This window comes from Oncorhynchus keta, chromosome 5, assembly GCF_023373465.1.
Source record: "Oncorhynchus keta strain PuntledgeMale-10-30-2019 chromosome 5, Oket_V2, whole genome shotgun sequence".
NCBI classification, from domain to species: domain Eukaryota; kingdom Metazoa; phylum Chordata; class Actinopteri; order Salmoniformes; family Salmonidae; genus Oncorhynchus; species Oncorhynchus keta.
The window spans coordinates 22236783-22251430 of NC_068425.1; the positions used below are offsets into that span (position 1 = coordinate 22236783).

The following is a 14648-nucleotide window of genomic DNA, read 5'->3' on the forward strand; positions in this document are numbered from 1 at the left end:
CCAGCTGAAGCACAGAGATGTGTTCATTAAACTGTAACTCTGTTGCTTTGAATGCCCTTGGTGCCCACCCGTCTCTGCACTGACATTTTACAAACACCGCCAACCTATAGTGCTAATTAAAAAGTCGTTTATTTGTCACATGCGCTGAACCTTAGAGTGAAATGCTTACTTACAGGCTCTAACCAATGGAGGAAAAAAGGTGTGTGTGTGTGTAGGTAAGTAAAGGAATAAAACAACAGTAAAAAGACATTTGAAAAAAGATTAGCAAGGCTACAGACACCTGTTAGTCAGGCTTATTGAGGTAGTTATACAATAGTTAGATGATTATCTCCATAGGCAATTATATACAGACTATTACACCTGATTTGATTTCATTTGAATTACTGGGGAGCTCTGTGTCAAAGACATTCATAACTGCACTCCACATTTTGGTCTACATATTTGTGAACTCTTTCCTTAGGATGCAGAACCAGAGGGTGTGATCTCTGGTCTGGTGCTCATGCTCATTTTTTGTTCCGACATCATAAAATGATCAAGTAACTTTGTGTCAATCCTTTCTTGAATAGAGATAATACTAATTTAAAAAATATATATATTATGAAGTTCTCAAAATGTTAGTTTGTTTTATTCAGATGCCGATTGTCTTTTGCCAAAGCAGCAGTTATTGTTCCTGGGGTGCACACCTAGTTACTTACACCACAGCTCTATCTGCCTAACCTGAAAAAGGCCTATTCTGGCAGGCCTGGTTTTACGTGAAATGAAACCACTGACGGACACATGGACAATCAAGAAGTGCAACTCCCAACACAACAGCCATTACCCTCCTAAAATCATTGGGTCACATTTGATAAGACAACATTCCAGGATAGTGAAATGCAGTTTGTTCTCTTTTTCATTGAATTATCAGTGACCTTTAAGGTTATGAGTCCCAAAAAGACCAAACCGACTTGTTTTGTTCTCTCTGAGCCCTCAGTAGACTATGTATACAAAAGTAACATTTTGCATCACAAGGACATATCTAAGCTCATTGTTTTCTTCTCGTTATCATTTCATGAGGTTGTTAGTTTGTAAACAGCATCTGTTAACACTGCCTATTAAATTACAAGCGTTACAGCTAAGGAAACACCGCGGTCCCAGCAGCCTAAACGATCACAGTCACAATCCTTTTACAGCAATGAGTGCTTTTACCAGTTGGTAGTATGTACATGAAGCCCATATCCTCATGTTGTTTTGACCACTGCATCTTCAAGACAAACCACTTTTTTTTGAGACAGCTAATCATTTGAGATTAGTAGTGCTATTTGTATGAAAATGTGAGTAGCTAGAGGTTCACTCACATCACTGAACCAACTATTCCTTTCAGTGTGTTTCACCATAAATAAGTTCAGTAGTGTTAGCCTGAGTGCCAGTCAGATTTGTGCTCTTACCAACTACATTGCTGAAATTGTAAAGCCAAAGTTTTGCATGACAATTATTAACAGGGAGTTGGCATGATAGCACAAAAACTCTGGCACCCAGGCTATAGTAGTGTCATGTAAACAGTAAGAGTTGATAGAAGAATTTGTATGTTTAAGATAATGACTAAAGTATTCCACCCTGAAACCATATAATTGTATGAAATGTGTTAAGTTATAATCCAATAATGTGTGTGACTAGGCCATTGTGTTACTATTTCGCAATATGAGCTGGGTATAGTTGAGACATTCAAGGACAACTGAACTATCGACTTGTGATAACTGTGAAACTAATACCTGGAAAGAGAACTCCCCACCCTAGGGAGGAGAAAAAAAACTGTTAGAAATGGCTTGCAGAAGATGAAACGTGGCAGAAGGGTGATAAACAATGCATGTGAGCTCTGGAAAAATATAGCCCACCTAAAGAGAGGTGGAGTTTCTACTGATGTGAGTTAATTTGTGTGTGTGTGTGTGTGCTATAAAAAGATTGTGTTCTCATTTTGAAGACAGAGAGCTCTCTGAATAAAGTATTTATCTATTGCAGAATCTGAGACTGTCTAATTCTTCATTAACCAGAGCCTTACAACCTCTGGGAATTGGTCAAAGCTATAAAATAGTTGTTAGAACATTGGGATAGAAATTATCGTGACAACAGTCTTCTAGAATCCCTGTGGTGTTCTATGTGGAATCATTCATAGATTCAGCTCCATGTCTCTGTTTTATCATGCAAATCAGTCTTCTCATGAGGTCATTAATAAGTAACATTTTTACATAGTACCTGTGTTGCGATGGTGTGTTGCAGGCAGAGGGGTGTACTAGACCAAAATCAGGCACAAACAGGGAACATCATCTCAAGTCATGACGTCCGATCTGTGGGAATGCCACTTACAGTGCATTCAGAAAGTATTCATACCCCCGGACTTTTTAATACATTTTGTTACGTTACATCCTTATACTAAAATGTATTAAATACTGATTTTCCCTCGTTAATCTACACACAATACCCATAGTGACAAAGCAAAAACAGGTTTGACATTTTTGCAAATCTATTAACCCCCCCAAAAAATGAAATATCACATTTACTTAAGTATTCAGACTCTTTACTCAGTACTTTGTTAATGCACCTTTGGCAGCAATTACAGCCTCGAGTCTTCTTGGGTATGATGATACAAACTTCGCACACCTGTATTTGGGGAGTTTCTTCCATTCTTCTCTATAGATCCACTCAAGCTTTGTCAGGTTGGATAGGGAGTGTCGCTGCACAGCTATTTTCAGGTCTCTCTAGAGATGTTCGATCGGGTTCAAGTCCGGGCTCTGGCTGGGCCACTCAAGGATATTCAGACTCGTCCCAAAGCCACTCCTTAGTTGTCCTGGTGAACCTTCTCCCCAGTCTGAGGTCCTGAGCAGGTTTTCATCAAGAATCTCTTTGTACTTTGCTCCTTTCATCTTTCTCTCGATCCTGACTAGTCTCCCAGTCCCTGCCGCTGAAAAACATCCCCACACCATGATTCACCATAGGAATGGTGACAGGTTTCCTCCAGAAGTGACGCTTGGCATTCAGACCAAAGAGTTCAATCAGACCAGAGTTTCTCATTGTCCGAGAGTGCTTGAGGTTCTTTTGGCAAACTCAAAGTGGGCTGTCATGTGCCTTTTACTGAAGAGTGGCTTCCATCTGGCCAATCTACCATAAAGACCTGATTGGTGAAGTGCAGCAGAGATGGTTGTCCTCTGGAAGGTTCTCCCATCTCCACAGAGGAACTCTGGAAGTGACCATCGGGTGACCAATTCCTTCGACCTCTTGGCTCGGTTTGTGCTCTGACATGCACTGTCAACTGTGGGACCTTATATAGACAGGACATTAATTGGAAAGACACATCAATTGAATTTACTGCAGGTGGACTCCAGTCAAGTCATAGAAACATCAAGAACTATCAATGGAAACAGTATACACCTGAGCTCAATTTAGATTGCTATGACAAAGGGTCTGAATACTTACGTAAATAAGGTATTTCAATTTTTTTTTTTTTTTGCTTTGTCATTATGGGGTAGTCTGTGGACTAAGTCAAGGGGCATGAATACTTTGAAGGCACAGTATCTAGAACCTGCTTGATAACCTATATTTCCAACTTGCACTCCTGTTTGAGTTGGCTTTGCTATTAGGATGATTTCATTTAGCATGAGTGTCATGACTGCATTAATTGTTGCATGTGAAGTCATACAAATCTGACACAAGCATTCTGGGGGCATATGGTAAGAAAGAAAGTAAAGCTAAATTGAAATCAAACATACACACACCTAATACCAAGCTGGAATTCTAACAAACCCCAGCTATGACAATGCAACAATGTCATGCCAAATAGAGTATGACAGAATCATACTAATGAGCGAAGCATTTTAGTCTAGCATGCTAATGTTGCTTGTTTTACATGTTTGGCACCAGGTCACACAGTGTGTACATATCCTTAGGAACATCTGCTCTTTCCATTACAGACTGACCAGGTGAATCCAGCTGAAAGCTAAAATTAATTAATTGAGGTCACTTGTCATCGACTTCAAATCAGTGTAGATTAAGGGGAGGTGACAGGTTAAAGAATATTTTTTAAGCCTTGAATCAATTGTGACACAGATTGTGTATGTGTGCCATTGAGGGTGAATGGGCAAGACAAAATAATTAGTGCCTTTGAACAGGTTATGGTAGTAAGTGCTAGGTTTGGCTACCAGTTTGTCAAGAACTGCAACGCTGCTTGGTTTTTCACACTCAATTTCCCATGTGTATCAAGAATAGTCCACCCCCAAAAGGACATCCAGTCAACTTGACACAACTGTGGGAAGCAACTGTGGAGTCAACATGGGCCAAATCAAATCGTATTGGTCACATACAAATTTAGCAGATGTTATTGCGGGTGTAGCGAAATGCTTGTGGAACGCCTTCGATGCCTTGTAGAGTGCATGCCCTGATGAATTGAGTCTGTTCTGAGGGCAAAGTGCTGGGAGGGGGTTCCGCAACGCAGTATTAGGAAGGCGATCTTGTTTTGTGCACACTGTGTTATGTGAAGACAGGTTTGGCTTACCATGCCAATACCACCCCTCGGTGGTCAATAGGGGCACTGTCAAAATCCTTATTCACACAATGACCAATACAATAAAAGGGGTTTAAAAGAAAGCATGTCTAATTTTGCAGATGTTGAATTTCCCTAAGGAAGCTGTCAAGGGAACAAAATAACTCTTCAATCACAAGTGAATGTCTGGTGTGCTAAATGGCAGATCCTCAGCAAAAGAGGCCATGGTGTGTCATTCTCTAGTTGTATTGTTAGGGGGCACCAGAAAGATTAAGGGCTAAAAGGAACGGGTGGCATGATCTGTTAGCAATCACCTGCTAGGTGTTGATGAACAGCAGCGATTCAACATGTATAACTGGAGGAGGATAATCTGGTCAGAGGAAATAGAATGGCCATGAGCTGCTTCTAAGTAGTCTGCCATCAGCTGCTCTAGCGTGTTGTCTCATAAAACATCTGTGCATTAAATGCATATTGAGAGCAGAATATCTGATCACTGTTGTGGTGAAATCTTTGGACAAGTAAAATAGAGAGTGAAAGGTTTTAAATTAATTTATATAAAATAAAAAAAAGCATTTATCCACTGAAGCGGAACAAATATCCATCACTTGTATCTTCTTTAGTTTGGAACATATACCATCTGAAGACAGACTCGTCAGGTTGTTGGAACAGAATTAAATAATCAAGCAAAGGGTCTGTCCACACACCGAAGTCACCACAGCCAAGGATAACGAGAAAAAAAACAAAAAACATTTTACCAACTGCAGATGTAGTCTGGTTTTAAGCAGCTCTTTTCTTCTGTTAAATGTACAGTTAAAGCTAGAATCCTTAGTTGCTACATCCATTTTCTGACTTAAATGAATGATATATACCCATCTAATCTTGAATAATAACTTAAAACGCCTAATGAGCTTAGTTCAACTCTCGTACCCCATCAAAATATAAACTTCGTTACGCCAATGTTTGTAAACAATGTAAATGTAAAGCACGGTATAGTCTCAAAACATGGTTAAAACCACAATTCTGATATCATGGATAGTCAGTCCTTGATGTCAATCTGAGAGTGGTTACATTTCTCCAGGCCCATCCCTCAGCTTCTGACCAAACACAGGCGGAGTGACCACTTTTGGTACAGTTTCAACTAAGGATTCAAGCGTTAACGGCTCAGGTACTTTTCTGTAGTCTGTTACATGAAAGCTCGATGAGGAGGCATCTGACCAACTACACATGGAATTAATATGTTTATATCTTACTGGTTATCTGTGCAAGTATGAAAATATGTAAGTGTAACAAAGCAATTTGATTTGGATATGACAGAACGTGGATTTGACAGGGGGGGGGGGCACTCCATTGATAGAATTGTAAAAAGAAACGACACTGAACAGAAAAAAAGTCCACATACAAAGTAACAGCGAGAATGTTGAAGTTCAGGTGGAGTGATTGAAATGTCAGACCCCACTGCTGTAATGCTTTCTTTATTTCAATTATTAGCACTTTTTTACCTATATAAATGAAAATACATCCAAAACAGATCCTATGGTACACATATGAACAACAAAATACTGCATTTCTACTTACAGCAGCAGTAAGGCTAGGTCAGTATATGAAAGGCTAGCTGCCAAAGGTCCAGGAATTGTCATGTTTGGGTCAAATGCTTCTCATGCTGCTAGTTGGTCACTTCGTCCAGTCATCCCATGGGTCCGTTGAGTGGTGTCCTTGACCGTGGCCCCCAATCTGCACTGAGGTAGTTGAGACAGAGGTACCGTGCGACCGCCGGGCTAACATGGGCCTCAGTCAAACTGCTCGCTGCAGGTGGTCAAAGTTCAGCTCATCATGTTAAAGGTTAATTGTTGTTAAGGCTTCCTGTGGTCTTGGAGTAGTCGTCATCCTCCTCCGTGGCGATGTCTCACAAGGGTACCTTCAAATTAAGAGTTCTACTTTGTCCTAGTGGTCCTTTTTTCAAATCTCAACTAAATATTCTCTTCAGTCTTTTACATTTTTTTTTTGAAAGGGGTGGTCATTTTCCAATCCTCTACAATGGTTAAACCAACTGAAAATCCTCTCCTTTTGGCACCTTGGGAGTCAATGGAAGAAGGGGGAAATAAATGGTAGGAAAGGAGAAAAAAACAAGATGGTGGTGTTGTTGTAGAAGACTAGTTGTGGTGGCTGGCTTGGTCATTGGCTGCCGACGAGTCCGTATCTGCTACGCGTGTTGCGGTGGGGGTGGCGCTGGCCCCCTCTGTTTTGATGCGCTTAGCGTTGGGCTGATCGCTGGCCGCCTGGGCTCCGTTCTGTCGTTTGGTCGGGAGGGAGGCTGAAGCGGAGGCGTGAGTGGCCAGCAAGTGGAGAGGACTCGCAACAGCTGTGGCTGAACATAGGGAGCAAGAAGAGGAGAAAAATATAAATATTTCTGTGCCGGAATTGATGGAATACTCTGCTAAGTAATCTAATGTCTTAGAACATATGCCAAAAAAAAGTGTACTTTTCAAAACAGTGTAGGAAACTCCAGCCAGACAGGGATTCATATGGCCCTTCGAGATACAAACACACTGCAGAGCAGGACTGACAAGTATGCTGCATGAATTCTAGTTAATTAAACAAACAGGGACTACTCACAACAGTGGTAGACCAACTACGGATGGGGCCAGAACAGTGGTAGACCAACTACGGATGGTGCCAGAGCAGTGGTAGACCAACTACGGATGGTGCCAGAGCAGTGGTAGACCAACTACGGATGGTGCCAGAGCAGTGGTAGACCAACTACAGATGGTGCCAGAGCAGTGGTAGACCAACTACAGATGGTGCCAGAGCAGTGGTAGACCAACTACAGATGGTGCCAGAGCAGTGGTAGACCAACTACAGATGGTGCCAGAGCAGTGGTAGACTACAGATGGTGCCAGAGCAGTGGTAGACCAACTACAGATGGTGCCAGAGCAGTGGTAGACCAACTACAGATGGTGCCAGAGCAGTGGTAGACCAACTACAGATGGTGCCAGAGCAGTGGTAGACCAACTACAGATGGTGCCAGAGCAGTGGTAGACCAACTACAGATGGTGCCAGAGCAGTGGTAGACCAACTACAGATGGTGCCAGAGCAGTGGTAGACTACAGATGGGATTAAGAGCAGTGGTAGACTACAGATGGGATTAAGAGCAGTGGTAGACTACAGATGGGATTAAGAGCAGTGGTAGACTACAGATGGGCTTAAGAGCAGTGGTAGACTACAGATGGGCTTAAGAGCAGTGGTAGACTACAGATGGGCTTAAGAGCAGTGGTAGACTACAGATGGGTTAAGAGCAGTGGTAGACTACAGATGGGATCAGAGCAGTGGTAGACTACAGATGGGATTAAGAGCAGTGGTAGACTACAGATGGGATTAAGAGCAGTGGTAGACTACAGATGGGATTAAGAGCAGTGGTAGACTACAGATGGGCTTAAGAGCAGTGGTAGACTACAGATGGGATTAAGAGCAGTGGTAGGCCAACTAAAGATGGGGCCAGAGCAGTGGTAGAGCAGTGGTAGACTACAGATGGGCTTAAGAGCAGTGGTAGACTACAGATGGGCTTAAGAGCAGTGGTAGACTACAGATGGGGTTAAGAGCAGTGGTAGACTACAGATGGGATTAAGAGCAGTGGTAGACTACAGATGGGATTAAGAGCAGTGGTAGACTACAGATGGGATTAAGAGCAGTGGTAGACTACAGATGGGATTAAGAGCAGTGGTAGACCAACTAAAGATGGGGCCAGAGCAGTGGTAGACCAACTAAAGATGGGGCCAGAGCAGTGGTAGACCAACTAAAGATGGGGCCAGAGCAGTGGTAGACCAACTACGGATGGGGCCAGAGCAGTGGTAGACCAACTACGGATGGGGCCAGAGCAGTGGTAGACCAACTGCGGATGGGGCCAGAGCAGTGGTAGACCAACTGCGGATGGGGCCAGAGCAGTGGTAGACCAACTGCGGATGGGGCCAGAGCAGTGGTAGACCAACTGCGGATGGGGCCAGAGCAGTGGTAGACCAACTGCGGATGGGGCCAGAACAGTGGTAGGCTACGGATGGGGCCAGAACAGTGGTAGGCTACGGATGGGGCCAGAACAGTGGTAGGCTACGGATTGGGCCAGAGAAGTGGTAGGCTACGGATGGGGCCAGAGAAGTGGTAGGCTACGGATGGGGCCAGAGAAGTGGTAGGCTACGGATGGGGTCAGAGCAGTGGTAGACCAACTGCGGACGGGGCCAGAGCAGTGGTAGACCAACTACGGATAGGGCCAGAGCAGTGGTAGACTACGGATGGGGCCAGAGCAGTGCTAAACTACGGATGGGGCCAGAGCAGTGGTTGGCAGACTACGGATGGGGCCAGAGCAGTGGTTGGCAGACTACGGATGGGGCCAGAGCAGTGGTTGGCAGACTACGGATGGGGCCAGAGCAGTGGTAGGCAGACTACGGATGGGGTCAGAGCAGTGGTAGGCAGGCTACGGATGGGGTCAGAGCAGAGGTAGGTAGGCTACGGATGGGGTCAGAGCAGTGGTAGGCTACGGATGGGGTCAGAGCAGTGGTAGGCTACGGATGGAGTCAGAGCAGTGGTAGGCTACGGATGGGGTCAGAGCAGTGGTAGGCTACGGATGGAGTCAGAGCAGTGGTAGGCTACGGATGGAGTCAGAGCAGTGGTAGGCTACGGATGGAGTCAGAGCAGTGGTAGGCTACGGATGGAGTCAGAGCAGTGGTAGGCTACGGATGGAGTCAGAGCAGTGGTAGGCTACGGATGGAGTCAGAGCAGTGGTAGGCTACGGATGGAGTCAGAGCAGTGGTAGGCTACGGATGGAGTCAGAGCAGTGGTAGGCTACGGATGGAGTCAGAGCAGTGGTAGGCTACGGATGGAGTCAGAGCAGTGGTAGGCTACGGATGGAGTCAGAGCAGTGGTAGGCTACGGATGGAGTCAGAGGCAGTGGTAGGCTACGGATGGAGTCAGAGCAGTGGTAGGCTACGGATGGAGTCAGAGCAGTGGTAGGCTACGGATGGAGTCAGAGCAGTGGTAGGCTGGAGTCAGAGCAGTGGATGGAGTCAGAGCAGTGGTAGGCTACGGATGGAGTCAGAGCAGTGGTAGGCTACGGATGGAGTCAGAGCAGTGGTAGGCTACGGATGGAGTCAGAGCAGTGGTAGGCTACGGATGGAGTCAGAGCAGTGGTAGGCTAGTCAGGAGTGGAGTCAGTCAGAGCAGTGGTAGGCTACGGATGGAGTCAGAGCAGTGGTAGGCTACGGATGGAGTCAGAGCAGTGGTAGGCTACGGATGGAGTCAGAGCAGTGGTAGGCTACGGATGGAGTCAGAGCAGTGGTAGGCTACGGATGGAGTCAGAGCAGTGGTAGGCTACGGATGGAGTCAGAGCAGTGGTAGGCTACGGATGGAGTCAGAGCAGTGGTAGGCTACGGATGGAGTCAGAGCAGTGGTAGGCTACGGATGGAGTCAGAGCAGTGGTAGGCTACGGATGGAGTCAGAGCAGTGGTAGGCTACGGATGGAGTCAGAGCAGTGGTAGGCTACGGATGGAGTCAGAGCAGTGGTAGGCTACGGATGGAGTCAGAGCAGTGGTAGGCTACGGATGGAGTCAGAGCAGTGGTAGGCTACGGATGGAGTCAGAGCAGTGGTAGGCTACGGATGGAGTCAGAGCAGTGGTAGGCTACGGATGGAGTCAGAGCAGTGGTAGGCTACGGATGGAGTCAGAGCAGTGGTAGGCTACGGATGGAGTCAGAGCAGTGGTAGGCTACGGATGGAGTCAGAGCAGTGGTAGGCTACGGATGGAGTCAGAGCAGTGGTAGGCTACGGATGGAGTCAGAGCAGTGGTAGGCTACGGATGGAGTCAGAGCAGTGGTAGGCTACGGATGGAGTCAGAGCAGTGGTAGGCTACGGATGGAGTCAGAGCAGTGGTAGGCTACGGATGGAGTCAGAGCAGTGGTAGGCTACGGATGGAGTCAGAGCAGTGGTAGGCTACGGATGGAGTCAGAGCAGTGGTAGGCTACGGATGGAGTCAGAGCAGTGGTAGGCTACGGATGGAGTCAGAGCAGTGGTAGGCTACGGATGGAGTCAGAGCAGTGGTAGGCTACGGATGGAGTCAGAGCAGTGGTAGGCTACGGATGGAGTCAGAGCAGTGGTAGGCTACGGATGGAGCCAGAGCAGTGGTAGGCTACGGATGGGGCCAGAGCAGTGGTAGGCTACGGATGGGGCCAGAGCAGTGGTAGGCTACGGATGGGGCCAGAGCAGTGGTAGGCTACGGATGGGGCCAGAGCAGTGGTAGGCTACGGATGGGGCCAGAGCAGTGGTAGGCTACGGATGGGGCCAGAGCAGTGGTAGGCTACGGATGGGGCCAGAGCAGGGGTAGGCTACGGATGGGGTCAGAGAGGGGTAGACTACGGATGGGGTCAGAGAGGGGTAGACTACGGATGGGGTCAGAGAGGGGTAGACTACGGATGGGGTCAGAGAGGGGTAGACTACGGATGGGGTCAGAGCAGTGGTAGGCTACGGATGGGGTCAGAGCAGTGGTAGGCTACGGATGGGGTCAGAGCAGTGGTAGGCTACGGATGGGGTCAGAGCAGTGGTAGGCTACGGATGGGGTCAGAGCAGTGGTAGGCTACGGATGGGGTCAGAGCAGTGGTAGGCTACGGATGGGGTCAGAGCAGTGGTAGGCTACGGATGGGGTCAGAGCAGTGGTAGGCTACGGATGGGGTCAGAGCAGTGGTAGGCTACGGATGGGGCCAGAGCAGTTAAAGTGCTTTGACCGGATCCATTCTAAGCCAGTGTCTCACCTGCAGCTGCCTGCATTGGCATCAGGTGGGTGCCGTTCTGAGCGATGGTCTTTATGGGGAGCTGGTGCTGGCCCAGGGCCGGCTGCTGCTGCACTAAGGTCAGCGTCTTAAAGGGCGTGGCCGACTGGGTCGTCTGGATGATGCGACTGCCACCGCCTATAGAGGCGTGGGTGACGGTTGGAACAGATTCCACTTTTACTAGAGACAAACAGGGGAAAATAAGATGTCAATGACCTCTAATAACATAACACCAAGCAAGCACTACAATAACTGATCAACATGAGATACATTTCACATTTACTAAGACAACACATATACACAGGTGCCTTGGTCAAGGGTAAAACAGACCTATGTAAACCTGGCTGAAACCACTACTACCTTAAGTCAACACAATCTGTCCATCTACACACGCACACACACACACACACACTACACCATCCCCTCACCTTTGGCCTCTGAGTAGTCTCCATTCTCCTGGGGCTCAGTCTGGAGGGTGACCATGGTGGGGGTGGCCACTGTGTAGGTGTTGGCGGTGCTGAGCCCGGCCACGCTGGTGACAGACATGGCAGGGATCTGATGGACAACGTGCATCGTCTGCATGACGGGCTGCTGGTTCTGGTTGGTGCTGGTAGTCACAGGCGTGGCCATGGCATAGGTCACCGGCTTTATGGTCTGTGGTAACTGACGCTGAACTGTGATGAGCACCGGCTGGCTGTTGAGAGGGGAGCCTGGAAAAACAATAGCTTTCTTTAACGGAGGATCCACATGTGACGACTGCACATTTGTACATAGGATTGGAGAAGACTCCCAACAATGTGATTGGACAAAAATGGGCGTCTCTCTCACCTGGTGTACTCTGTGCAAAGCGGGCCTCCTGGATGACAGCTAGTTTGGGCTGGACTGCCGTGCCAGGGGGCGGGGCCGGAGCGGGCTCTGGTTCCATGGGGACAGGGGAACCCTCTCGGGATAGGCTGTCAGGGGTCTGCACCCCACTCGAGTGGGCCGAGAGCACCCCAGAGTGATTAGGGGAGACTGGGGCACTCCTGTGAAAGGGAAAAGCAGATAGGCTTTAAAAATGCTCTAGATTTACATATGCATTGAAATTTACCACCCGAATCACACTTTCCCAATGGGAATATTATAGCGACCACATATGGCCACAAGGCGATGGCACAAACATGCCAATCTAACAGTAAAGCTGAGGTGTCCAACCTTTTATATCATGTGAGCTACTTTAAATTATGAAACGTATCGCGAAATACAAAAATTCCTAGCTTCAAATACAGTATTTTCCCGAATTCAGTCCCGTTATATTTTTCCCGGTTTGAGATTTATCATTTTTCACTCAAAATTACAATTATTCTTAGAGAAACAACTAAATGTGATGTTCTGAGTCCACACCAATACTAAAAATCACATTTGAAGACCATTTTTGGGCACTGGATTTTTATTTATTTTGATTTGCATGCAATACCACTTTAATTGAGAATTTTGCGCGAAAAAAAAAGCCCATCCGATTGATCAAATAATCATGATAGAACTCTGCCAGGTAAGCCTGTTTTGCTGTTAACATTTAATTGAGAAGGTTTTGGGGAAAGTATTTTTTTGTCTCCTAGAGTTGGGCGGTATGCATACTCTCACATTGTCATACCGTCTTGATTGCATCCCGGGATATACGGTATTACCGGCTTAGTAAACAAGGCCGCAAAAAACAACTATTGGCCGTCTATTAATAGAATGCTAACAAAATTTGCACAAGTAATAGAACATTTCCATGGAGGATGCCAACTAAATACGCTAAAGAGTGCAAACTAATATAAACGAATTGCAAAGACGTGCACGTATAACTTTATGAGCTGGATTTCCTAGATAGGAGCTACTGAATGGCATTTTTGGTGAGTTTGGACATTTAAAAGCAAATGTAAATGAGAAATGCAAATGAAGAAAGTTTTGAAACATGCTTGTCTGAAGAACAAACAGTACTGGCTCTGGTGCAGCATGTGTACATGCTGTGTCTGTGTGGAGTCTGGAGTCACTAGGGCAACGGGCCTGGGGAGGAGAAGACGGCCCAAGAATGGAGAGGAGAAAAGGCACAGGGAAATCAAGATAGTGGCAGCTGTACAAATATCTTATCCAAAGGGCTTTGAGTTGAGTTCTCAAACACAGGAGAAAGCTAACACTATATGATGCCCAGTCACCCTATTAATTCAGCCACATACTTTGATAACTAGCAAATTAAACATAGTATTTATTGTGCTTTAACGCAGAATTCTGCTTTTTCTTACACTGGAAAAAAAAATGTGTTATCTTGCTGCATTTTGTAAACGCAGATGTAATATGCTTCTTATTGTAATTTCTGCTCAGCATCACACATTTTGTGCTTCAGTTGCATTTCTCCACTCGGATGAGAATTCATAGAAAAACTATCAGCATACAGCACTGACTGATGTTGAGCTACTTTTCTCCAGTACTTTACTTAGTGTAGCCAGACTCCTTTTCTCCAGTAAAATGCAAGATTAACTAACTTTAAGTAAAACATTAGGAAATGTAGCAGCTTTATTTTGCAAAAAATACCTTGCTTTTTCATTGCCCATTTACTTGCTAAATAGCACTGCACTTTGGTTGTCATCTGATGAAAATGAAGCTATTTTCTGCTGAATGTGTTTTCTGTGAAGGAAAACTATAGTTGCACGTCCCTGATCCCTCTATTGGAAAAAACAAACAAACACTTGACTGGCAATATAAAACACGACCCCTGTCAATACACAACTGCTCACGCTTTCTCCCATTGTGCTATTTACAAATAAACACATTTTTAAAAATGTCATTTAACATTTATTTGACTAGGCAAGTTGGTTAACTTCTTATGGCTGGGAGGTGCTGTTTCCACATTCAGATGAAAAGCGCGCCCAGAGTAAACTGCCTGCTACTCAGGCCCAGAAGCTATTAGCAGATTTGGATAGAAAACACTGAAGTTTCTAAAACTGTTTGAATGATGTCTGAGTATAACAGAACCCATATGGCAGGCAAAAAACTGAGAAAAATCCAACAAGGAAGTGGGAAATCTGAGGTTTGTAGTTTCCAAGTTATTGCCTATCCAATAAACAGTGTAAATTTGATCCGATTGCACTTCCTAAGACTTCAGCTAGATGTCAACAGTCTTTAGAACTTTGTTTCAGGCTTCTACTCTGAAGGGGGAGATAATGAGAGCTGTTTGAACCAGTGGTCTGGTTGAAAGCCTTTAGTTTAGTCACGCGCACAGCCATGAGCACGAGCTCTGTTCCTTTTCATTTCTATAGACAAAGGAATTGTTGAAACATTATTGAAGATATCTGATAAAAACATCCTA

At 45.8% G+C, this 14648-nt stretch overlaps 1 protein-coding gene across 3 annotated transcripts in view; it reads right to left on the minus strand.

Moving 5' to 3' along the window:
- Positions 1-5046: 5046 nt before the first annotated feature.
- Positions 5047-14648, minus strand: part of LOC118365618 (forkhead box protein K2-like) — a 35686-nt gene continuing 26084 nt past the window's right edge. For all 3 annotated transcript variants that reach the window (XM_052519078.1, XM_035747982.2, XM_052519079.1), the window contains 4 exons: positions 12146-12342; positions 11746-12027; positions 11300-11497; positions 5047-6878 (listed from right to left, as the gene is read on the minus strand). In XM_052519078.1, coding sequence (XP_052375038.1) covers positions 6664-6878; positions 11300-11497; positions 11746-12027; positions 12146-12342 — 892 coding nt within the window. In that variant the 3' untranslated portion in view covers positions 5047-6663. The remainder of the gene's footprint in view (positions 6879-11299; positions 11498-11745; positions 12028-12145; positions 12343-14648) is intronic.